Below are 26,425 nucleotides of genomic sequence, written 5' to 3'. Positions count from 1 at the left end.
TTCAGGGAGGAGACTGGTAGTAGTACAGAACCACCCTGATTTCCACTTGCGATGTTCTTCCTAAAAGCATCTTAAATCAACAGACCTCTAGGTTTACAAGCAACACAGTTTTTCTTCTCAGATGATCCCTACTCATAAATTTTTACCTCTGACATAACTCGTTTTATACATCCTACAATTCAGTTCTTCAGAAGAGTTGGGCTTTTCCCTTCAATTAAAAAAGAATATTAATAAAATAGAAGCCAAGAGTTCTGAAGTCTTATCAGATAAGCAACAGGGCTAAGAATGTACATTTTCCCATGTTTTTTCAAAAAATATTTCCAGTGAAATTTTTACTGCCAAGACATAGAAAGCATTCTAAATATCAGCAATTCACTAGAAGAGAAGTCTGAACTGCATGAAGTACCTTTTATACTGTGATTGTGTTGGCTTAAGATCATTTCAGGGCAGATTCTTCACCACCTGGTACTCCGTTGGACTGGTGAAACCAGCATCTCTATAGGCACCTGTAGAAAAAATAAACTTCATTTTAAAATTCAGTTTTAATGATGCTATACAACACACACTCTTTCAGCAGTGTACCTTGCCTTCTCAGAACCCACTGATCTATACACAGAATGCTCCTGCAGAACTGCTTTCACCTTCTCATCATAATCCCTGAAGCGGAACTTAGTCAAGAAGGAATTGCTGGGGAAATCCTGTTCAGCAGTTGAATAGGATGGATACTCATTCAATTTATTTCAAACAATGAATATAAACACTCTGGACCTTCACCTAGGAGAACATCTGTCCATAGGAAGGCTTTAGATCTCTGATAAGAAATAGGTTTTTCTAGGTTATGATACATTTGATATTTCATTCCAACTTAGGATGAAATGAATCTTTTCTGTGTGATTTGGAGAAGGTTTCTATCTAACTAGCTCACTTCCTAAACTTCAGATGAATTCCCACTCCGATGTCTTCCAACATAAATGAGAATCAGGCTCACCCAGTCTGAATCCATCCAATCAAAATTAGAGGACTGCCTGAAGCCACCAGCACTGTGACCTCTGGTCTTTACACTGTCTCTGTCTCCCCATCATTTTTAGCTTGAATCCAGAGCATACTTTTGAAGTGAATTCCACAAATATACCCAACTACTACAGAGCTTTGATTTGCTTCATGAGCAGCCTCAAGGTGTATCACTGTTTTGTTTTTTGTTCCGGGTTTTTTTGTTTATTTGTTTGTTCATTTTTTATCAAACTGAGCCAGAAGATACACTCCATGAGTATACATAATGTGTTTCTCTCTTGCTAATATGCCTTCAATCTATGGAATCAGACCAGAGGTCATTTAGATTCATAGATTCATAGAATCAATATAGTTGGAAAAGACATCTCAGATTATCTAGTCCAACCACCAACTTATCTCCACCATGTCCACTAACCATATCCCTCAGTGTCACATCCTCCACCACCTCTGTGGGCAGCCTGTACCATTGCCTCACCACTTTCTGAGTTTTTCCTAATATCCAACCTGAACCTCCCCTGGTGCAACGTAAGGTCATTACCTCTCGTCATATGACTGTCATCTGGGAGAAGAGGATGATTCACTTTCAGGTAATTGCACAGAGCGATAAGGTCTCCCCCGAGCCTCCTCTTCTCCAGAGTGAACAATCCCAGTTCCCTCAGCTGCTCCTCATAAGGCTTGTGCTCCAGACCCTTCACGACTTTGTTGCTCTAAAGAAATTCCTTGAAGTAGAACACCCTGAAACTTGTGTATTATGAGTGCTACGTCCTCATGACCAACTGTTTTACTATGGATTCATTTCTGTTTTATGGTTAGTACATCTGCACAGCTGTGCTCCAGAGCAGCTTTCTTTTTACATACAGGTGAGAGATAGCAAGCGCCACATTCTCCAGCACCTCCTGAAACAGGCTGAAGCTAAGCCTCTCGCACCCCATGTTAGCACATAACCGCAGCCAGTACCACTACTGCTCCACGAGGATGGCTTCTCCGGTAGTTTGCACGGCGTCCATCCTTTTGCTGAGCTGCATCCAAGAGCTTTCTTCACAACGACACGGATGCAACTGGAATTCACGGTCTCGAGCCGCCGTGCCTGTGCGGTTTGATGTTCCGGCCCTTCTGCGGGAGCTCGACTTCCAAAGCTTAAACCGGCCGTGTGAGCGGGAGCCGCTACCCACTCGTTACTCCGTAGCTGTCCGCTAGCACCCCGCTCCCCGAGGACGGCGTCAAGGCCGGCGGCGGGCAGCTCCCCCGGGACGCCTGGAAGCGAGGGGCTGCGCCCTCTGACGGGCCCGGGCGATGGGAGGCAGCGCGGCGGGGCGGGGTGACCGCCGCCGCTCTAATAAGACCGGGGCCGGCACCGCTCGACGGCCGCTCGCCTCGGTGCCCCGCGCCCAGCATGCAGTGCTTCCCCAGCCTGGTGCTCGCGCTCAGCTCGCTGCTGGGAGCCCTGGCGTTGCTGCAGCTCTCGCTCTACCTGCGGGTGCCGTCCCGTTACGGCAAGCACGAGGAGCGGCTGTGCCGTCCGCGGGGCCGGCTGCCGGCGCGCTGCGCCTGGTTCGTGCAGGAGCTGCCCTCCTTCCTCGTGCCCGCGCTGCTGCTGGCGCTGCGCAGCCCGCCCCGTCTCGAGCCGCTGGGCTGCCGCCTGCTCTGCTGCCTCTTCTGCTGGCACTACTTCTACAGGTACCGCCGGGCGCTCCGCTGGAGGCCGCGAGCACCTGCCCGTCCGCACGGGCGGAGGGCGGCGTGCGGTGGGCGCGGCGGAGCGGGCGCCGCCGGGAAGGAGCCGGTGCTCGGCGAGGAGGCGATGCTCTCCGCGCTTTCCAGCAAAGAGAGAGAGGTTTCGCTATGCCGGAGCGAAGTTTGGAACGAAACGAAAGCAAACGTTACGCAGAGGAGCGTGCGAAGCCCTCGGTGCGGGCGGGACGCGCGTGGGGCGGCCCCGAGGGGAGAACGGCCGCTGCGGTCCCTCTGGCCCGGAGCGGCACCGCAGCAGCGGTTTCTCCCGGTCTGTAAAATGCAGTGCATGTATACGTCAGAAATTCCGTCGTGCGTATGTCGGTGAATGCCGTCAAGCTTTGTTCTTGTCATCAAAGAGCAAAGCCGCGACCGCTCCGTCGGTGGCAGCGCGGGCAGCGCGGCACAGCCCCGCGGTTGCCGTCGGGTTCTGCAGGTGGCGGGACGCGGCTCCGAAGCGCGCTCAGCGCGGCGATGGGCCCTTCTGCAGCACGGAGCAGGGCCGGCTTTACCTGCCCTCGCGCTTTCGTCTGCCGTGGATCTCACGCGGCGCATCAATGATTTCCCGCTCACGAGAAAACGGCCTTCTCACAAGCGGCGACTTCCCTGCATCCCTCTGCACGGTAGGGTGCGGAGCTTCTGCAGCAAAACCTTTCTCTGCAGGTTCTTCTTCTTTTTTTAATCCAAAGTCATATTTCTATATTTTTCTTTCTTTTCCTTCCTAGAATTAAAAATCATGCAAGGAATAATGCTCCATACATGATTCTTTGCTATCCACCCGCAATCTTAGCACTGAAAGTCTGACTGCGGTGTCTCTACAGGCAGTGAGGGATGGAAACAAACAAATATTGGCTGTAGGAAATGCATTTAAACCAAAAAATGGAGGGAAAAAAAATGGTTTCAAGTGCTAAAATATTTGACAGATGTATTAACCATCACCGCCGTCGTCGTTTTGTTGCTGTGCTAAACCAGCTGGAGGATGCTACCCGTGGCAGGCACGCTGTGCTCCCAGAAATAGGTGTGTTGCACATCTAGTTTAATGCACTCCGCTGTGCTCGTATGCTTCTGGCTGTTTCACAAGCAGAGGTAGGTGAGCACCACCAGGCACGTGAAAGACATGCTGCCCTACCGCTAAGCGCCCATCTCTCAGCCAGGTTCTGCTTGCAGTTGTTGCTGCGGGGCTTGGGCAGAAGCCCCATGTTTTCCTACATTTTCTTTCTCAAATAATTTAGGGGCTCTTCTCACCTGCGGCCAGGGAATACTTATTCCCTTGTAAAAGTAAAAACTCTTATTTAGCCAAGTCTATACAACAACCTGTTTTGCTTCTAATATTGCGTGTCACTCTGGTGTTATTCTTTACAGCAAACCATTCCGAGATGCTTTCAAACCGATCAATATTTGAAATGCTGTGTTATGTATCAGTGCTCCACTGTTATGTAGAAGAGCAAGAAAAAGAGAAAATGAGTTTTTCTGGCTTAGGGCATTTTGCCGGGGTATTTGAGAAGAGGTTCAGCACTTTGATATAACAGCCACTGTTCATCTTTATATTTTTTCAAGTGATTATCTTTACTAGAAATAAGCAAACAGGTTTTAGATACTTTTCTGATTATAGTAAAATATACAATCGGTCAATAATTAAATTACATTAGCTCAGTAGAGGTAGCCTATTGCAGTTCTTTTGACTTTAAAACCGTGATGTGAATAATGATGTTTCTGCTTTTAGTTATATGTATGTCCTGCTAAGCTATTCCTACTTTTCCTACCCACTGCCTGTCATTTGCATTTCAGCATTACTTTATGTTTGTATGAAAATAGCCCCCTTTATACAGAGAAAAGTTTCTTCATCTCTCATTACATATTTTAGCGACATCTTATTCTCTGCAGGGAAGCTCTTATCGTTCCTAATTTTGTCAGCTCTCTTACACCTAACGTGCTGATGGAAGGGCAGTTTCAAACAGAAGGATATTACAGAAGGAATATTACAGAATATCACAGGCTATTACAGTAGCAGAGATTTTTCAGGGCCACTGAGCTGGCTGTTCTGCCTTTCTGTCCACCAGCCCGGCTGTGCTGCCTCAGGAACTCGGGTTTGTCTGAAGCAGATACTTGAGTCCCTCCCAGTCTCGGTCTGAGAGCCCAGAAGACAGAAAATCCATCCTCTATTCTACAGAGAATCTGCTGTTTTCTCTGGTAATTCAGTCTTGTGAATTCTTCCGCTGTCACTTGGCGTGTTTAAAATGTGCTTGAATTTGACTCCCCTTGATTTCCTCCTAATGATGCTTACTGTTTGTTGCTCTGCGCTAATTCAAAGCACCCCATAGCATCCCACTGTATTTTCCGAGCCTGATAACATTCACACCGAAATCAGATCATTTTTCAGCCTGCTTGCTACCGAGCTGTCAGGTCCTCCGCCTTGCACTTGTGTGATCCAGACAGTACAGGAGCACGTATCCTATTTCTGATGAATTGGCTACTGCACACGGTAGGGCGTTTGTGAAGGACTGAGGTGATTTATCTGGTGTCCCGGTGCCAGCTGCAGCGAGCGGACATTACCCCGCCTGACACGCGCTACTCAGTCAGGCACGCAGTCTGTCAGGATAAAGTTACCCTTTCACAAATTTAGGACCAGCCTTAAGCCGGCGTAATGAGGGCGTCCCGCTTTTGCACGCGGTGTCCCGTAGCCGCGACGTTCGGAGGAACCGTTTCTAAACAGAACTGAGCTCCGCCGGCCCTGCGCGTTTCCTCTGCCGCCGCTAGGCTGCAGCCGCCCTCTTCTTGGCGGGCGGGAAAAGGTGCGCGCCGTGCGGCTTCGGAAAGGGCCGGGGTCAGGCTGCGTCTGCCAGGGGAATCCCACATCGCTCCCCTCCTCTTTGCCTGCCGGCCTCGGTTAGCCAGCTCCTCGGCTCCCTCGACGCGTTCTTGATTACCGCGGCGTGGTGGGAATTTAATCGAATCCAAATGGCCCCGTGGCGCTAAAGCAAACGGCCGTAAAAATCGGAACGTTATCACATCTGGTTTAGGTAAGCTCACGGCTTCGCTTTCGCACGGGGAGGCAGAGGAAAGGAGGGAGAAAGTGAGAAGAGCAGTAAATACCAAGTCCGCCATCTGCGGCGGTCTCTGGGGAAAGCAGCCGCGAGAAGGAAACGATGAGCGTACAGGAACTGTTCGGCGTCAGTGACCTATGAAGGATTTGGTTTGAAACGTAGTTCGCCAAGGGGCTGTGCGGGAAGAGCAGCTGAAGCCCTCAGGTGGCGGGAGGAAGCCTGTTGGCTGCGTTTCCGTTTTGCAGCCCCGCTTCAAGAACCGAGTGGGGTAACAGGAAATCAGGGGATGAGAGGATGGCATCACGATGGAATTCCGTATAGAGTTTAGCACTGCATTTCTCTTAGAACCAGAATTGGGTAAAAAGTGAGAAATACAGAGAGGGAAAAGACATGTCACCTTCAGTAGTAAGGGGAAAGTCTTGTCTCTCTGAGCTACAGAATGTTTTCCTCTGCGAGTGCAGAAAAAACAGATTTGCTTTTTGAAGTGCACTCAAGTCAGGCTGAAAGGCACTAAGAGGCCACTCTTTCAGAGACAGCTGGATCCCCATCCCGCTTTGATTGTAGATTACCCATTTGGTGTGCCTGTACTTGGTTTTCTACAAATCAAGATCTCCCTTAAAAAAATGAGGGAAAGTGTTTTGTACTGGTTCATAAGGTCACTCTACCATTTTCATGCACTCTCTCCTGCCCAGTCCATGAGTTTAACTTTTTGCAAGTCATCTCAGTGAGTTTCAGTAATGCCAACTATATCCTATTTCTTCTTGTGAGTGAAAATACTAGATTCACTGCTGTTTTCAGTAAGGTACCTGCATAAGTAGTCAACTGAAAAATCTCTTTGCATGGTTTACCACAGAAGTGTAAAGTGTTCACACATCCAATGCTCGCATTGAGTTTGCTTCATTGCAGTCTCCTCTAGCATTACTAAATACTCTCCCGGTTAGTCCCTCATAATAGAGCACCAGCTGATTGCCTTCCTTGCTGTTAGTACAAATGAGCTCATTTATATGTTCTTTTTCCACTGGAAAATGGCCTCACATTACAGACACCTGCGGTTGTTGCCCAGCCAGAAGTGTGCCAAAATAAATTTTCCTTATATCCCTTGGAATGGAAGAAAACAGGTGGAGGAAACTCAGACTTTTATCTTTCTTCACATCTTTTCAAGATGACACTCTCGTTATTCAGTACATCTCTACATGATGTGGATTGTTCTGTGCTGTTTTGTCATTACCATGCAGCTTTGCAAACTGTTATGGCTCTGTATTTATAAACAAAGTTTTCTTCCCAGATGGGTTCCACTGTGTGCCATCCTCTTGCTTTCTATTTCCTGTCATGCCCATCATTCCCACTGTGTTACTAAGGCCTAATTACTGTACCTGGTTGGTTCAAGGTTTTGTACTCATGTGCTGCCCTGCATTCCAGGTGATGTTTGCTGTTTTGCGCCAGTCCACTGCCCTAAGCTCTATATACTTAAGGTCTGCTCTGTCCTCTGGAAAGGAAGTATGGCACGCACAGAGCAGGCTGCAGAAGCTTTTCCTTTGTTCGGTCCATTACCAGATCCCTGCTGTTGAAATGAGAAGAGCTGAACTAAGACAGAGAAGAAAAAAAAAAAAAAAAAGACTAAAGTATGTACAGGCATTTCAGTAAATGTTTTTACTTTAAAATAACATTGTTTCTACCAAACAAGGAAATTTTGATTATGGGATGTCAGTGGTATTCCCTTATTAGGGCTGCTCTTTTAAGTCAGAAATAAAATACAAGGGAAAGGAGTTAAGATTCATTCCATACACGCAGCAAGGCATTTGTTGAGGACTTTACTGTTTCAAGGTCCACAAATCTATTTTTCTGATTTCATATCATAAGAGAGACAGTCTTTATGAGGGAAGGTAGTGCTTTTTTAATGAGCCAGTAAATATAATTTGACAAAAGGAATTTTTCTCATGTCCCTCTGTGCACTGAAAAGCCTATATACTTAGGTTCTTTCCTAGTTTTTGGTGAAATCAGGTGAAAATAAAAATCTATGAAGCTAACTTTGTAGTATTTCCATTATAAACATATCCACATTCCAGAAACTGCATCTGTTGGACGGGCAGTGATTTAACTTAGGTTCTTGGTATCTCCTTCAAAATAGAAATAATCACTTCACAGTCACTTCTTGTTCATGCCATCATTTTTTTTTGCATTACGCACATTTTGAACAATGATTGCCAAGGATGAGGTGCAGGAAGAGTAAAATTTCATTAAAAATCTCTGAGAAACACCTTGAGAGCTCACTGCAGCCTGTGCAGCATGCAAGCTCTAGTTTGTCAGTGGCAAAAATGCACAGCTAATGGTGGCAACTATGTTGAAAAATAGTGTTTTGTAGCTGAGAATTTGCTCTCCTAAATAGTGTTACTTTGTTCTTTGTATCTGTTGTATTTTCCATGGAAATAAACAAAAGGTATTACTTTCAGAGAAATATATCTATACAGCCCCAAACAATTCCTATTCACTCAGTGCGGCCTAGGCAAGCCAAAAGGTTGGACACCCATGGGATGGATGTTGATAAGAACAAAAGAGTTATGAGGAGCAGCTGGGGGAACTGGAGCTGTTTGTTCCAGAGAAAACGAGGCAGAGTGGAGACCTCATTGCTCTCTATGGCTCTGCAACTCTCTACAAAGAAGGCTGCATAGAAGAGGGTGCTTGTCTCTTTTCTCAGATGACAACTGAGACACAAGACAGCGGCCACAAGTTGTGTCAGGGGAAGTTTAGACATTAGGAAGAATTTCTTCACTTGAGGAGTGGTTAGGCGTTGGAATGGGCCGCCCAAGTAGGTGGTGGAGTCTTTGTCTTTAAAAATGTGTGGATGTGATGCATGGAAGGGGAGATGTGAGAGGGAAGTATCTGTGTAAACCTGGGGAGCAAAGGACACTAACACTGATACTTTCTGTGTAACGAGTGCTTCACATAGCAATTTTATGTGCTAGGAAATCTTGCTAGGAAATCTCGTGTAGTAAGTATTTTGGGAGAAAGCAAAGATGACTGTGAATCAGAGAGAGCCTACGATAGCTCTTGTTATTACAGGATATTAGAGGATATTAAGTCTTCTGATCATTTTAACGTAAGTGCAAACTCGGGACGTGACCTGGCCATTTCCGATTCTGTTCCTCATTGGGCCTTACTGCCATGGATGACCAGAGGTCATGTGGGTTCAGAAGCACTTTGGATTTAGACATTTCAACCAATGTTCTTCAAGATGCGAACCTAAGGATTTAGAAATGATAATAATTTGTTTACCATTTTGGAAATAGAATGACTTTCTGTGTAACAGCTGTAGAAATCGCTCAGATTGAACTGCTGTTAGAAGGATACGTTTGAGATTCTGACTTACAATGGCAGGATACTGCCAATAAACAGAGGTATTTAAAATTAATTAAATTGAACATGCTCAGTAATCCTCAAGACCCAGGATGCATGCCTGTGCAAATCTGGGACTTTAGGACACTTCAAAAACTTTCTTAATTTTTAGACATGCAAGTTGGAGTTTCATGCTTTTTGCTTGTGTTTTCCATTTTCAACTTCTATAGTCTATTGGCAAAAATGATTACACTAATATTTTTATACTTACAGTTCTTCAGATGCAGCATGGGCCCCAAGAGTTCAAGTTCTTTCCTGCTTTGTCATCATGATGATATATTTGGGTCTCTGAATTTTTGTTTTCCTTCATAAATCAAATTCATCTTCGCTGTTTTTGAAATAGTTTGAAGTAGAGATTCAGCTGAGGACGGAGTTTGGTCTGAAAAGAGGAATGAAGCTTCATGTTTTTAATCAGCCTATCCCAAGACATTTGTTTTAACTAAGCTGACTGCGCAAAGCTGTCAAAGATGAAAAATTATTTGAAATGCTGTTATTGTTCAACTAATTGTATTTTCGAATATGTGCAGAGAACAAGTCTGCTAAAAAGGCTTGAAATCTTATTTTTCAAGAAAGCACTAGGCTCCGAACCTGGAAAAAAATATATAGTGTTTCTGGTCATTATGGTTATGAAGAAGAATTTTCTAACATGTGACAAGTCTCAACTGCCATAGAAGTTTAATCCTGAATCTTTCAGTTTCTCAGAGCGTTCCCTTGCATAGTAAGAAATAAGGAAGATGACCCAGTTTTGCACTTTTGAATCCTGTGGGCTGTGGTGAAATGGTCAGAAATCCTTCTACCATTATCCTGCTGCATGGTGAAAGACAGAAGCATTCTCAGCAAAGGTAGGGCCTTAAACTGTTTTTGACAGGCGCATCTGTAAAACAGAGCTAGAGAAACACTGCATTAGATTATGACCTCAGTTTTCTCACTGTTTGTTTTTTTTTTTACAGCAACACGTAGCTCACAGTCTCAAACTGCTTAATGTAGCTGAATAAACAACCCAAATGTACCAAGTCTCCTCACTCGGGATTGAGACTCCCAGGTAGAAGCTCTGTCATCCTATGCACTCATACCCTTAGGTCTGTATCTCAGTCTCTCATAGGCCCCAAAAATCTGTCCTGCTCTGTGATCTCCTGTGCCAGACACAGCTGCTGGGGCCTGCTCTCCACAGATGGGAGCAGTAAGCCTGCTACCCCTGAGCACGTGCTCATAGTGGACAGAGTGGACAGTCTCCCCAGCAAAAGATGGAAACTAGAAAACCTTCTCCACCAGATACCACACAAACCAATCACATGGGCATTTAGGACAGGCAGAGAGGAAGCCAGGAGGCCCTCACCTCCCCTGATACCCACAGATGCCTGGTGCTGCTACTGGAAATACTGGACAGTCCCTACTGCAGCAGCTGCATAGATCAGTGCTGTTATATGTCCTGGTTATGAAAGGGTTTTGTAGTTTATAGTGACCTACAGAGGCTGTGCAAAGCCAACAAAATTCAGAGTTAAATATGTAGCAATGCCTCCAATTTATTTCCATGGAAACTACAACAGATACAAAGAGCATAATTAAACTATTTGATAAAGTAAATCCTCAGCTACAAAATGCTGTTTTTCAGCATAGTCACTATCTGTAGCTACCAGCAATGAACGAGAGCCTGCATGCTGCCCTTGTAAAGATCTGCATTACTGTCTGGAATATGGCTTATCTTTCACGTCATTGCCACCACAGTTGAAATGCACCATCCACTGTTTGGTCTCCAGAAACATTCAGCAAGTGCCAGCGAATGTCAGTGAGTGCAATTTTTTCTGCATGGGGAAATTCAATAACATACCTCTGCTTCATATAGACTTCCATGTCAGGTGCCATTCTGTTAGACTGCCCCCTGCTGCCATCTGTCACACAGCAACAACATGTAGTGGAATACTGGGGGGAAGGATAGAGCTCTGCTGTCATACCACCAACATCCCACTTCTGTAATTGTAGGCCAAAATAGTAAAATATGTGGCATTACTTTCAGAGCAGCCCTCTAATACAGCACAATGCATTTTCATGTACAAGTCAATATAACCTACATGAACTCTGTGTCACTGTGGAGTCACTTCCTACCATAGGATCTGGAAAATCCGTTGTAGAGGAGACAAAGACCTGTTTGGATGCTCAGGAAAAAACTTTTTGTTGATAAAGATACTCAGCCATAACTGCAAAGGGAGAGGGGCAAACATGAAAGAACTACAATGAAAGAGAGACAGTGAAGTTGTTGGGTAGCAAAAGATAAAAACATTAACTAGGTGAACAAGAAAACCTGAGGAACCATAAAGGAAGCAAAGAATCTAAAGAAGGACAAAGAAAGGACAAATTCAGGAAGGCTAGGAAAGCAAAATGGAGAAAGATCAAGAATTTAGGCATAAAAGAGAACAAAGAGAGAATTACTGGAGTGGAAAAAATCATTATGGGTATCTTGAAGACTGCTTTCAGTGTATCTTGCATTTCTGTTTTCTGAACAGGTATGAAGCCTAGTGCATGTTGGTAGGAGACAGCCTGACCAGCATGTAGCTTTGGAGATGGTTAGCTGACTAAATGTCTAACTTTCTTTGGCTGTTTCCCAGCCCCAGGTGGACTGCTTGTGGAAAATAATTAAGTTTTCTCTCATAAGTGCAGTTGTAAGAGCACAGTTTTGTGCATCCTTTGATTTTGTACCATTATTTCATACAGATGTGTCCTTTTGTTCTGCTCATACTCTGAGCTTCTGTGAACACTTTGAACTCTGCTCCAGAGGAGCAGTGAGCTTTTTGAAGTGCACAGAATAGTGTCTGGTCAAGTTACTCTGGCACATGTTTCATTCTTTTGGCAGACAACCATAGTTTAGCAATAGGAACAAAGTGATTTATCTTCATAAATATCAAGTGGTTATTTTTGGAGAAGAAAAGAGGGAGATACCTTGCTGAAATATATGGTTTGGCTGGCTAAGCCTCTGACACGCCATCGCTTAGATAAAACAACAGACATTCTCGTAATCTTTAAGTACTGCTGTCCTTTAGATGCCACCAATTAGTAGAGAAAAGCATGAAATATTGTGGTTGGGTACAACCACATCTTGTCACGCTGACCCTAGTCCTGTTCTCCACCACTCACACAATTTTAAATCTGGACCAAGATTAGTTAGAGTTTCAGCTGAGGTAACTGGCCGGGCATTGAGTTCAGGCTGCAGCCTGGGCAAAAGGTTTTGTTTGTGCTGTGGTTTCTTTTGCTCAGCTAATTCCAGATCTCATCGTTGCTCCCCAGCTCTCTGTCAGTGTCTCCCCCTCTCACCAAGATAGCTCCAAGTTCCCATTCTCAGTTCCTTGAATTTTATTCTCAGTGCTTTGGCCTGTACGGATGACATTAGGACAGGAAAGGCCTGCATGAGCTCCAGTGCCCCATAATGATCAAGACTGTGACAATCCGAAATTGCAATTGCAGAACAGATTACAGAGAATTAAGAAAGACAATCAATCTAAGGATTGTTCCTGCTGGCTGCTTGTGTAGCCCATCCTTAAAAACAGTGATGGAAGTTCCTCAAACCCTCCAGCTTGTATTTCCTTCTTTGCAGTAAAGTTTTATACAATTGTACTTTGCTATAATGTCTTCCACAGGTTTTTTATTAGCCGCGTTAAACAACCTTGAGGCCTCCAGTCTTTCTACAAGGGTCACACTTCCCAGATCACAGCTGTTTTCTCTGGGCTTTGCCTGTGTCTCTTATGAAGTGCAGGGTTCAGCTGCATACAATGTAAGTGCCTACTAGCTCCATGCAAAGAGAAACAAATTTGGGTGCCTCCATTAGCACTTCAGTTTTCACATCACATTTTAACATTTGCCTTTTTGACATACCCTGACACTCCCAGGTCATGCTAAGCTTGCTACCTACCAGCGCTCCTTCCTCCATCCAGCCAGTTCTCCAGCTAATCTTTTATGTTTTGTCAGACTTGCCCAAGAGTTGTTCTTTGCCATTGTCTTCACTGAACTAAACTGATTCCTAAAAACACAAAACCAGTATTTCAGGATTGTTGTTAAATCTATTTCTCACTCTTGGTGTGCTCAGTATCACCCAGAATTGTGCCAGCCACAAACATATTAAAAAAAGACTATTTTTTATTATTATTTTATTTTTCCCAGGCAAGGAGGCTATTACAAACAAAAGCATTAGACTTTTTAAACAAATATTCATCTTGTCATAGGTTGTAGACTCTGGTACTTTGCTGTGTAGTCTCTGTGATCAAACCACATGTCCATTTGGACCAGTCTTGATTCCAGGAGTCATCTGTACTCAAGCAATAGTTCCTTTGCTTTATTAGCTCCACCTTTGGTGGTATCCTTTGGTTATTGTATGGGGCTGCTGAATCATGGCCTGAACCTCTGATGGATCACCTGAGGCAAGCAATGCTCAGCCACGGGAGCACAGGTGAAGGCAATTCACCTGTACTGCAGGAAGGGGTGGAGCCTGGCTGCACCTCTCCTAGACCCATTGAAGAGCTGACTGCCAGCAGGGAAGGATCTTTTCTGGAGATTTGCTCCACTGGAGTTTATCATGTGAGCCCAGGATAGGGTGAGTGCCCTTTTTTCCTACTCTAGTATGATAATTACATCAGCCAAACTCCTGGATATGCAATATCATCTGTATACTCATTGATTATAAGTTATTAAAGAGCAGAATATTTTGAAAACAGTATTTTGTGCTTCAAAATGGAAACCTTTGAGAAACAAATATATTATCTTAACTGTACGCTAGCTGTAGCTTGCTGACTGACTGTGACTTGCTGGTGCAGCCTGCTAGTGCACCAAGCCCAAGAACTTTGTTCTTGGCTTCCTTTTAGAAAATGTGTAGTAATTGAAATGTGGGACTTGCTGCTAAAGCCAGTAGGAAAGACCACAATGGTTCAGCATTTTTCAAAATTCAGTGCCTTTTTTGAACTGTGAAAAGGAAGAAATATCCTTTGTTGGTTCTAAGATGCTTTTAATCACTGGAAGATACCAGATTTTTCCAGTGATGGCTTCAGAAATACTGGAAGACAAGAGAAGCAAGGAAATAATTTGTATATCAGCTTTCAAAATGCTTTTGAAACCTGGTTGCTGTTGTAATGGATTTATAACAGCAAAAATTTGTTCATTGGAGTCAAGACGACCTGGTCCTTCCTCACCAATTAAAAACTTATTTAAATTATTAGGTCCTGCTCTTTTGCTTTCTTTTTTTTTCAACGATATGTATTTTATTAAGTATAGCATGTATTTTATTAAGTATAGCACATCTAATAGTTCCTGCATGTAACTATGCAAAAAGAACTTGCTTTCATTCCTATGCTGTATATAGCCTTCTCACTATGCTAACCATATAGCATACCTAAAATTTGTAACAACTGTGTGCATCTGGCTAGTAATGGATTGCCAGAATGACTGACTTCAGGCTTTTGTAGTGCTGGAATTTGGCATTATGTTGCCCAGATTCCTTAGATCTTTCTGCAGCCAAAGGGATCTTTTTTTCTTTTTTGTTTTCCATCAGTAATTGATAGCAATGTAGGAGCAGCATTTTGTTTTTAGGCACTCACATCAGACACATGTGGTTTTGCAAATTATTGTAGATTTCTTGCTATAATCTCACTTCATTCAGTTGTAAGCAGCTGAGCTTTTCTGATCCAGCACCAAGAATTCAACCTGAACTCTGCATTAGGCTGTGTGGCTGGGAAGTTGAGTGCTGTTGCTTAACCTCTTTAACTGCAATCCATGGTGTCAGCCTTCCTGGGATATTTTCACTCTGGAGCTTTGCTCGTAGCTTTGCTGGTGTTCAATACTTTTCTATTCTGGGGAGTTAACTCCATCCTTTTGAACTTGTTCTCTTTGTCTATTTCTCTTAGATGAGGTGTGAGTCCCAATGAAGCCCTGAAGTTACCTTGCTGGGTTAGAGTAGAGGTCCGTCACAGTGCCTGCCTTGGCAAAAGTCTTTCAAAAGAAAGTGCAATAAATGGTGGTCAGCCATCCAAGGGAGATGCTGCCTTCTGCCTCTTTGAATTGGAGTGTGATTTATCCCCTGAATTATGAGAATGAATATGTATTCCAAAGCCTTAGACTTTTTCTCCTCTTTATTAAAGGACTTGCCTTCATTTATAATCTGTGGCTATCTCCCTTCTTCCAGTGTCGTTTGTGTATTGTATTAAGTATGTTTATTAATTACATTTGAACTTGCTTCCTTTCAGTATCATGAGAACACTTGCACACAGTTATTCAGCTCCCCCAAACAGATTATTTTCTCATATTCAGTGTTATTTTTTTTAACTTTAATCTCTGCTCTTAATTCAGCAGCTCCAGTGATGCAGAATGGAAATCTCTTCCAGGTCCCTTCTTATTTTACCACTCTGAATCCTTTCCCATTTCTGCTGTCTTTTACTCAGTCAGTGCTGCCCAGGCATCCCATTCTCCATCACTCCTTTTCTCAAGGACTCCCGAAACTCAGACATGATGCTGTCTGTCTCAGGGTTTCCTCATTCCTCCTCCCATCTCTCAATCAGATTTGTGCCTGCATCCCTTCCCCAGGAAAGATGAGTGCTCCTACAAGAAGCCTTCATTCAGTCCTGAACCTGCTCCTAAGAGACTGCAAAAATAGGGTGTTCTTGTGAACAGGCTTCAAGTTGGATGAATTTTCTAAATGGGCCACAAGTAGCTCAGTGATTATAAATTGAGAACTTTGCTTTAGATAGAATACTCAGAAATGAACCTGACACGAAAGGTTTACGATTGTCTTATACAGCTAGACTATGAGCTTGTCAGTGTATATCCTTCTTATTCCTTAAACTGTAGTGACTAAAAATTCCTCCAGAGATCTTTGGAGGAACGTGGAAGTAGGATGTTCTGCATGTGGTTTTTCTCTCAGTTGGGGTGAGAGACTCTGCAGTTTTCAAGGGAGCTGGTATACTCCATGTAAGCAGAAATTTGATGCAATTACATATCATTTTCTCTTTGAAACGTGCTAGTCTGGATAAGAAATGACAGAAAAGATGAATAATTTATTATTCATCCATTTTAAAGGAAACAGCTGGCAATGGTTTAGTCAGATGCAGTGCATTTGGCCAGTAAAGATGATAAAGGACAAAAGGATTAATCATCAATATTGCACGGGAAGAAAAAGGTCAAATTTGTCATAGGTCTAAATCTGGAAGGCCAATTTTTGATCTGCTCCTCTAAAGTGGTGGCCTCTGATCCTCTTCTGATTTGCACATTGCAAAATAATCTCTGCAGTGATGCAAACTCTTCCGTGTACTATCTAATCCTATCAAACACCTTCATTTTATTTCAGTTGCTTTATCAAAACCCACCAGGAATAGTCTGTGTGCTCGTAATTCAAATTGACGAGTGTTGTATTAAAACAGAATCTTCTGGCACTGTTCAGATACAGAGAACTGAGTCTGACCTCCAGATTTATTAAAGCAGATTTCCCTGGAAAAACTGCTTCACAACGTGGATTCTTCAATGAAATTCTGACATGGAATTTCAGAAGTGCTATGAGGTAGAATTTCACTGATGCCAGGATTTCGTTCCCTCTACTAATTAAATAAATAGTTGACATCCCCCGAGATTGCGCATGCAACTTTCTTCTGTCCTGCACACATGGTGTTCATGTTAGATAGACCGTGTGGTTTTTTTTCTTCCTTGCACTGCTGGGTGAGCCATCTTTGAAGGGGCTTGTAGCCTTTATACTGCCACAGCATAATCTCGGAGCTGAGAAATGTCTCCTCATGCTAGGAATGGTTGAAGCCAAGGCAGGAACTTCTGACCACCTCAGCTAGAGAAATTGAAAGGTTCACATGCATACCTGTTTTTGATGAAGAATCTCACTCAAATCCACTGTGTAAACTCCTTTCACAGTGGTTTTTTCTCTCTTCTGTACAATTTATTTTCTCCAAGTCTCCCTTTGTGAGTAACAGGCCTGAACCAGTGATTAAGCACTGGTGAAGGAGCATGGCCAGCCCTGAGAGCAGTCTTGGTGGTGGGGTCAGGAACATCTCCTCCATACGGAAGCTCTTCCACAGTGTTTGTGGCTCTTCTGGGAAATGGGTATTGCAGTTGGCACTGCCCCTCTCTGTAGCAAAAGGCAGCCAAGATCTTAGTATGAATGTGCTGTTTGTGGTTCAAGTTCCTCCTGCTACCAACAAGGGAAAAGGAAGGCAGAGAGACATTCTTGAAGCCACAGCAATTCTGGGTGAGATTTCCAGCTTCCTGTGTTCCATCTCAAAGGACCAGAAAAATGTGGTATGGGCAGTGTTTCTCTTGATTCCCATTTGTTGTTGGTCTTGCTTTCTTACAGTTTTCCATTTCTTAACGTTTACTGAGTTTTTCATATTTTGTGTTTTGTTAAGGTTTTTCTTCCTGCAGCAGAGAAATTACAGATACGCTGTTATCGTGAAATGTGCTGACTTTGTTTTCTTATCTACCTTAGGACATTTATTTACCCCTTCTTCACTAGAGGCAGGCCTTTCCCGCTGCAATTGCTTTTCTTTGGCACGCTATTCTGTATCTATAATGGCTTCCTCCAGGGGTACTACCTGATCTACTGTGCTGAATACCCAACCGATTGGTGCACCGACATCCGATTTACATCAGGTAATTACAGCTGCAGGATTCCCGAGATCTAATCTCCAAGCAATTTGTCACCGCTTTGAATTACATCCTAATCTTCACTGAACATGTGAGTCAGATCAGTTGTGATGGAAATCTGCATGAAAGCTGCCTGCTGGCCCAGATAAAACAACTGAATGTGTAGTGACATTTATTCTTGCTAGGAAGCCACCACTGAAGGATTATGAAGTAGGGTATTGGAGCACAGTCTCATCTCACCAACCTTGCTTTTCAATGCCACTTGAGCAGGAATGTGCAATTGCTCAGCCAGATGTCCACCAAACAGTGGCCCTGTGCAAGGGTAATCTGTGGCTTTTTCTCTCTACCAGGGAGGTGTACACTCAATGCAGCCATTCTGACTGACAGAGTGCAAAGCCCCAGCATAAATGGGGCTATAGAGACAAAGGGTTCTTTTTTCTTGTTCTAGGGCACATGGGCAGATTACAGATCATGCATGGTCTGGTTGTATGTTAATAATGTTCCCTTATGTTCTGTAATTTAATAGCCTAGCTGAATTTCACCCTGTAAAAGCCCGAAGAGAATAACAGAGCAAGGGCAGCTAGGTGCATTACACAGTTGGTGCTGTGCAGAGGATGGTTTTTAAATACAGACACAGAAATAAAATTGAACAGGGAGGTAAGAAGAAATGTTTTGCATACAGCAAGTACAAAGTAACCAAGGTACATTCCATACTCTATTAAAAGCAGTGGATAAAAGTTCAGTTTTCTCACAACATCCCATCTTAAAAACCCTGGACACTGTGTAGAAACAGCTCTACAGCCGTCAAAGAACACACTGCATTATTTTGACAATAAATATATATATACATGTGATGAGAGCAAAGAACTAATGGGAAAACAGTAGCGGTGGTCCTTAAGACATCAAGTTAAAACAATGTATTCATCTTCTACAACTTCTTCCCAACTTTCTGTTACTACCGGGAGTGCTGAGGTTTTACAAGACCTTTGTTTTTTGCTCTGCCGCTTTGCACATACCACCTCTACTTGATTCCTGCCTTCCCAATCGCTGTCAGATGTGGTTTTCTCAGTGTCTAATGTGGCATGAAATGTAGGGCATGTCACCTGCAGAGTTCCTCAATCTAGTTTCTCAGCTAAACAGAATCTGCTCAATGAATCTTTCTGGCCAGAAACTGTCAGCAGCCTTCAGCAAGTGAGTGGTTGCTCCATGTTCATGCCCACAGCTCTGTCCAAATGGCCTGACTTTTAGTGGACTGAGCAGCCCTGGGTTGTAGGTTCATCTCCTTGTACTGATGATGTGCTGGATAAGTTTGTGTTCTCTGAGCTTCTATTTTCACAGCTTTTTTTCTGTGATGCTGTCCATCCCTGGCCCCCTCCTTCTCCCAGCTCTACATGGCCTATCCAATACTTAGCTACCTGATATCTCTGGGGACTGCGAATACATAGCTGCTGCTCAGGCTTCCCCTGGCCCCTCTTGAATGACTGATTTTCTAGATCATTAATGTACCCACTTGTGGGACCCAAGAAGGAGCACAGAGGCTTCCCATAGGCCTTTTACTTGATCTGACAGTGATAGGACAAGGGGGGTTTTAAATTAAAATTTCATCAAATTAAATTAAAATTAAATTAATCAATTTAAATTTAAAGAGGAGAGGTTTATATTAGGTGTTAGGAAGACATTTTTTACTCAGAGGGCAGTGAGGCCTTGGCACTGCTGCCTAGAGAAGCTGTGATGCCCATACCTGGAGGCACTGAAGGCCAGGTTAGATGGGGCCCTGGGCAGCGTGAGCTGGTGAGCGGCAGCCCTGCCCATGCCTGGAAGTTGTGACTGAAAGATCTCCAACCCAACCTGTTCTATGATTCTATGCTGTTTGATGACAATGGCCAGGTGAGAAATTTGGCTATTTCTCACATAGGCTGAGCAGAACACTTTCAGCTAGACAGAACAGTCTGCTCAGGGGAGTCATCTTAATGTGCAGAGATGGTGATCACACTGAAGCTCTCCAGAATAGGTAATCTCATAGCTGACACAGAGATACATGTTTACATTATCATCATTCACTCATACTTCTGGGGATCTGTAACATTTTCAGTAGCTATGCATCTTTTGACTAGAGAAAAAGCATTCACCCACATCACATTGGGCCTCGTATCTGCCTTCTCCAAAGGTAAACCTTGCACGTTCTTGTATTCCTTGTGCAGGGATAATGGGGCAAACCAGAAGCTGTCTTTCTAATCCATTTCCCATTTCTCTTTCAAAGGCCTCCTCTTATTTCTTCTGGGAATGGGAATCAACATTCACAGTGATCTCCTGCTGCGCCAGCTGAGAAAACCTGGGGAAGTAACTTACAAGATTCCTCAAGGTATGTTTTTGTCTTAGTGAGAAAGACAGGATGTAGGTCAGAGCTATGAACCTGGAAACGCCCATTTCTGTAGAGAAACATGGATGGGGATCCAGGACACTCCAGTTTTGGTGTTGACTCCTGCTGGCTTGCTTTGGATGCTCATATCTCCTCAACCATCACTGCCTCTGCCCCGTTTTTCACCTTCAACGCCTGCCTTCCTCTTGCTGTGATTAGCTAAAATACAGAACTGAGATCCAGATTTTGTATTCCCTAGAGGTAGTGGAGATGTTAATAAATGACGTTCATGTAATTCTAATAATGGCTTTCTTAAGTCTTTCCATTTCCAAATGGAAATAAACAATTGTGAAGGTGCCGATAACTTCTTGGTTAGAATAACCTCTGACTCTTGTACAGTATCCTTCTTTGTAGTTTGTCTTGGCTTCGGGGAAGTCATTTTAAGTTTCTCATATGGTTTCTGAATAAAAAGGTAGAGTATTCAGTTGCTGACCTTAAGGAAAGAAAAATTCCATGTGCATAAGATGACATATAAAAATTGCATATTTTGTCTTTCATTTCAGGAGGGCTGTTCACTTATGTTTCTGGAGCCAACTACTTTGGAGAAATTGTGGAATGGTTTGGTTTTGCCATCGCTACCTGGTCTCTACCAGCCTTCACCTTTGCCTTTTTCACTCTTTGCTGCATTGGGCCCCGTGCTTACCACCATCACAGGTATCAAAACTTAAACAGTTTCCTGCCTCTTGCTCATGGAACACATTTTGCAAAATGCCAGGGGGGGACAGGGCTGGAATCCAAAAGAAAACTGAAATTTAATGCTACGTACAAGAAGCATATTAGCCTGTTTGCAACTGGATGAAAGTACAGCAGTGCGCTGGAAAAATTGTTAAATGGGACTGATGGTCATTTAAGTAGCTCTGCTTATGTCACTACTCCTTCCATATTAAGACATCCTGTCACTGAGCCTGGAAAACACATCTTCTCCTGAGGGTTCCTTGCAGCGCTTTGGGATAGACGTGCTCCTGTGCACTGAATTCCCAAATTAAATAGTAGTGTAAATCTCTTGGGAATGTTCTTTTGCAGAGTAACACAGAGAGGTTGCAAAGCAAGGTAGATTGGAGGTGTTTTAAGGTATTTCAGCTGTGCTGTATCGAAACTGTGCAGTTTTCTTGCTCGTACGCACTTTCATTCTCTTGCTTGTTCTCTTTCAGGTACTATCTCAAGACATTTACAGACTACCCAAAATCAAGGAAAGCTTTGATTCCTTTTGTTTTTTAATGACTTGGATATGGATCCTGTATCCTATTTTTATAGGGCTTTTTCCAATTCCTAGTTTTAAAGTTAGGTCTGACTATAAATAATGGTACAAATGATAACCTGGGGTTGTAACAGGCAAGAAGGTCGTACAGAACTGAAGTTCTTGTTTTTAAATACAGGGGAAATTGCAGGCAGTTTTGGGTAGAGGGACTTCCCAAGTACTTGCATGTCTGTGGAGTTCTACCTGTGGAAAATGAGTCTGACTAGTATGACTCCACTGACATTGTAGAAAAAACACTGGCTGAAATACAGTGCAGAAAAGGAGAAAGTAAGCCCATGGCTTAAGAGAAAGTCTTGTGTCACTCCAATCTATAGCCCTTCTGCACCCCTGCTTCTTCCTGCCTCATGCTGTAGCACGTATGCCCTCATGGCAATCTCCTTTGTCAAGAAAGTAACTCTACCCTTTATTTTTCATCTAGAAGCAAAGCTAGCTCCCAGAGCCACCATGCAACAAGAGGACACTTGTGGGCATGAGGCTGGGAGCAGTGTGTTGTGGCACAGAGGTAGCATGAAGTATGTGGATGCACAAGCATCTTGAGCTGCCACAATGTCTGCTTTACGTCCTTGAGTAATACCCTTCTCACTGCTAGATGATTAATATTTACTCACCAGAATTCTTTTTTTTTTTTTTAAATGTATGTCATTAAAATAATTGCAGCAGCATTAGAAGTTTTTCCCTTCTGGCAAATTCAGAGGTCTTTTCAAAATAACAATTTGTTCACTCAAACACACTCCATTTTTATTCATTTAAAAAAAAAACACAAAACAACTTGAAATGGTGATGTATAACAACAGAAACAATGAAAACAAAAAGCTCTGGGTTGAAGAAAACATTCTCAGACACTGGCAGTACATTTTGTCTAAGAGGAACATTTTCAGATACTCGTGTTAGGAAATGATACACAGATATTATTGAATTTCCACAAGGACACAGTATTTTTTTTTTATATATAATTTTAGAATATAGTTAGGAATTTTCCAGAAAAAAATGTCATCAACCTTAATAGGAACAGATGTTTCAGAAAACGCTGATAGTTTTAGTTACCCTTTGCAGCACAAAATCCTGCTAAGAATCATGCTGAATGGCTGGGAAAAAAAACAAGACTGGACCACATACTAAACATATTACATGCTGCTAGAGTAACCTGATGGGCTGTATGCAATTTTCTCTGAAACACAATAAAAATTATGTAAAGCACAGAGTTGTGATGGTCTGTAATTTATTGTTTACAGAAATGAGCCTCTGTGACATTTCTTACGCAGCCCTGCTCACCTTGGCTTCCTTCTTCTGGGCAAACCCTCTCTGTTTTGCTGCTGTTGCTAATTGTCCTCATATCCTGCAGCAGAGTGGCCTTAGGAAACTGGGTCTAAAATGTCTTCACCCGCTCTCTATTGAGTTCCTGTCACCCTTGGCTCAATATTTGACCTAGGTTTAACTTTGCCCCACTGCAAAGTCCTACTGCACAAACTTATCCCATCCGTATCAAAGGAAAGTTGATACAAGGCCCATTTTGTCAATAGGATTTAAATATCCTCATCAGTTAGACTGTTAGTGCTGGTTGACCAGGTCCAGATATTCAGTGGTGATAGGTCCTAGTGGGGACTATTTGCAGGCAGGGGGGTGTAGGCCATGCAGGTCCAGTGCCTTGGCATCAGCCAAACTCAGCACGTCTTGGGGTGCCCAACACTTTGCCAGAGTAATTCCATCCTCTGTCAAGAGCTGTGGGCAGGAATAGAGTGTGTCATCCTTCTGCCCCACCCCTTGGTGTTTTGGGGGAGCAGGGTGGTTGCGCGTGCTTTAAACTAGCAAGCAATGAATGACGGTAGCTATGATGGAGAGGAGAGACATCTCTCCCCACACAGAGTTTCTCAGTGGGGCTGGTTGTTGCCCTGGGGACACCAGCCTGCCCTGCTGTGCGTAAAATGCCACAGGAAGCACACGTGGGGTAACAATGCTCCCTATTCATTTCTTTTATTCTCTACTTATATAAGGAAAGATAGGATCTGCTTGTCTCTGGGAGAGAAACACAGTGGACATTTTCATATCCTTCTGCTCAAGCCTCTGAAGGTTATGTGCACATATTATGATTTCAGAGTTGACTGTAAAATGTTTTGAATACCAGCACCTTTTTGAATTTCTTTGCAATGCCCTTTTGTTCTGCCAAAAGCTAACACAAGTATCCTCTGCGGTAACCATTTCAAATAGAATCTCATTCCTTTCCTCCTCCTTTTGCAATAACCTTTTTCTGTTTGTTTTTTTTTTTTTTTCCCCATCATTCACATTTAAGTTTTCATTTCTCTTTGAGGAACAATTAAGTTTCAGTGCTGTTCCCCTGGAGAGGACTTTCCTGAGGACAGCTCTGAGTGCGGCAGGGCAGACGTGTCACATGCAGAGCTGATCACCAGCCTTCATCTGTGCTGGCAGCTGATGGGAAAATGAATCCTTTGTCCCCAGGCCTCTTGTTGATTTAATTAGTTTTGTATTGTTCAAATGCTGTCTTCAAAATCTGACTTTCTGCAAGCATGCACTATATCACTGTGTTAAGCTACACAAATGGCTTCCACAAATCTGGCATTTTCCTCCGTGAAACACATTTTCTGCACCCGAGTGATTAGCCAGACCACTCATTGATAGTAGAATTTAGATATCTAATCTATTCTGACAGTGGAAAACCGAGTGAAATGCTGCTCACAGGGAGGCAAAGAGGAGAACAATGGCACTTGCCATTTCTTATTCCCATCTCTCTGTGCCACACACACTTCAACCTTTGCCTAGCTTTAGTCCATGCTTCAGATGAGAGGTCACAGAAGACAATAGAAAACTGGCTCCATGCAACATAGAGCATTTGTTGCTATTGTTTTAAAGAGCTTATTTTACATAATATATTTACTCAAATGGCAAACCCCCCAGTTTTGGCCCCTTAATGATTGTCTTCGGGAAAAGTACTCATCTGGGAGCTGTACTGCTCCCATTACTCTCTCAGAACATGAAGCCTTTTAGGCTTGGCCAGGAGCTCTGTGTGTTTCAGCTCAAGTACCAACCCACGGTGTGTGCTGGAATCACAAACACCAAGGGACTCTCACACATAGGTAGAGGTTCTAATGGCTTGGACTCAAGGTGTCTTCTTATACTCTTGATGGTGTCACTGATCCACTGACGAACTTAAGCAAGTTGTTCAACGCTTTTTGGTTTGTTTTATTGATAGTCTCTGGAAATGGTCTCAAGGGCCAGGATTTATTCTTGTTTTATAAGTTTTGTAGTACTTGACAAAATAGGCCCAAACTAAGCTGAAGACAGAAGTTACTGATGTAATGCAAGATGCAGCCTGCTGCATATCCTTGCAAGACATGGTTATTACAGTATTGTGCACTTTTCTGAAGATATATAAGAAATCCAAATGGTGTGTTGAGATGTACATTAAAGAGATATTCCAGCAAGGAAAAATGCTAAAACACATCGACAGCTGAACGTTAAGATCATTTGCTGATAGCAGAGGGATTAGTTGCTTGCATTTAAATCAGTTGTCTAATTAATAAAATCCTTTGTAATGCAAATCACTATAGGGCCTCATTGAAATCTAAGCATAATCCTGGAAGCCTCATGTCCTCTCTTCTGTCACCTCTTGAGTTCTCCTGAATAGGTCTCCCTGCATCCCTGTGCTGTGCCCGCCTGCCTTTGGGAGTGAGCTGCAGGTTCCACTTGCCCCTATGATGCTTGATTTCACAACTGCAAGGGGGAAGTCTGCTTTCTGGTGACCTCTACAGAGTTCTCGTCCTCTTCTTCTCACCCTCATCCTCCCCAGTATGGAACTGCTGCATCTCAGGATGCTACATCAGAGCAAAGCCTCGTCCTCCCCTTGCCTGGCATGGCTGGGTACCTGCCTGCAGCCCAAGAGTATCTGTTTCCTATGATGGAAATTCCAGAAACGACTCCAGTCTCCCTAGCAAGACAGCAGCTCACAGATGGTTTGGGAACTGCCCTGGCCCAAATAGCATCTCTGCCATTTGACAAGAAAGTCCATGTTTCAGATCTCTGCAGGAACCAAAAACCTGCTCTTTCACCAGTCACAAACATTGAAAATGTTAAAATAGAGGAAACCAAGAGAGTGTTTGCAGTGAATTTCTAGAGATGTGGAATGCTGGCTCCAGTAAACCTATGGAACAGACAGCTTTAATATACCACCAAATACCACTTGGAATAAAAAAGCTGGTTTAAAATAAACTTGCATCAAATTGATCCTCCTAACGTAAACCTTCTGCTTCCTCAGCTGAGAATTCAAAGCCTGCCCTTTGTTGGTAGACTGGGAAGCGTTTCATTTCAGCACTGAACGTACTAATCCTACCTCCTGTGCAGGGGGGTGAAACTGGGTCCTGGCAGTCTTGCACACCAAGAAATGTTTTTAGGGGTGTTAGCTGCGCTATGTCAGGCAGGCAGCCCTCCTATGTGTGACTCAACTTTGGCTTCAGAGCCAGTGAGATACAGTCAGAGCCCCAGTGGTTATTAATGTATCATCGACAAAGCTGTAAACAGCAAAATGTGATGACTATTCCAAAACTGAGATGAATGCTCTGGAGCTGTGGTAATGACATTCAACTGGAGTCAAGCTTGGCAACTGATGATTCACAATACGTCAAATGGCAAGATTGTCCCTGATTTCAGCAAGGCTCTGGTTTCACCCCTATTTTCTCTGTTCAAACATGTTAGTGGCCTGCATTCAGCAATTTTCAACACCGACCCTATCCAGCATCCAGCCATTTGATAGCCATAACAACTCAGGCAAGCTTTTTTTTTTTCATTCTTCTCTGTTTTCCCTGGTTTCTGACTGAGATGCCATTTCACAGGTATTTTCAGAGTTTCCTCTCTCCTTATGTCTTGGTCCCTCCATGCATCATCTAAAAGGAGGATCAGCATAAACTTAGTGTGCACCTATTATGCTTTTCCCTTCTTTTTGCT

The 26,425-nt window shown here is 43.4% G+C and overlaps 1 protein-coding gene across 1 annotated transcript; it reads left to right on the top strand.

Annotated features, from left to right (window-relative positions):
• The first annotated feature begins 2,404 nt into the window (after positions 1-2,404).
• SRD5A2 (steroid 5 alpha-reductase 2) lies at positions 2,405-21,451 on the top strand. The gene is made up of 5 exons (XM_042885515.1): positions 2,405-2,688; positions 17,638-17,801; positions 20,056-20,157; positions 20,718-20,868; positions 21,366-21,451. The coding sequence occupies exons 1-5, from the start codon at positions 2,405-2,407 to the stop codon at positions 21,430-21,432; spliced, it is 768 nt and encodes a 255-aa protein (XP_042741449.1). The 3' UTR covers positions 21,433-21,451.
• The last annotated feature ends 4,974 nt before the right edge of the window (positions 21,452-26,425 follow it).

This window comes from Lagopus leucura, unplaced genomic scaffold (assembly GCF_019238085.1).
Source record: "Lagopus leucura isolate 7727_CA_CO unplaced genomic scaffold, USGS_WTPT01 Super-Scaffold_73, whole genome shotgun sequence".
Classification (NCBI taxonomy): Eukaryota; Metazoa; Chordata; class Aves; order Galliformes; family Phasianidae; genus Lagopus; species Lagopus leucura.
This window is presented reverse-complemented; position numbering and strand designations above follow the sequence as displayed.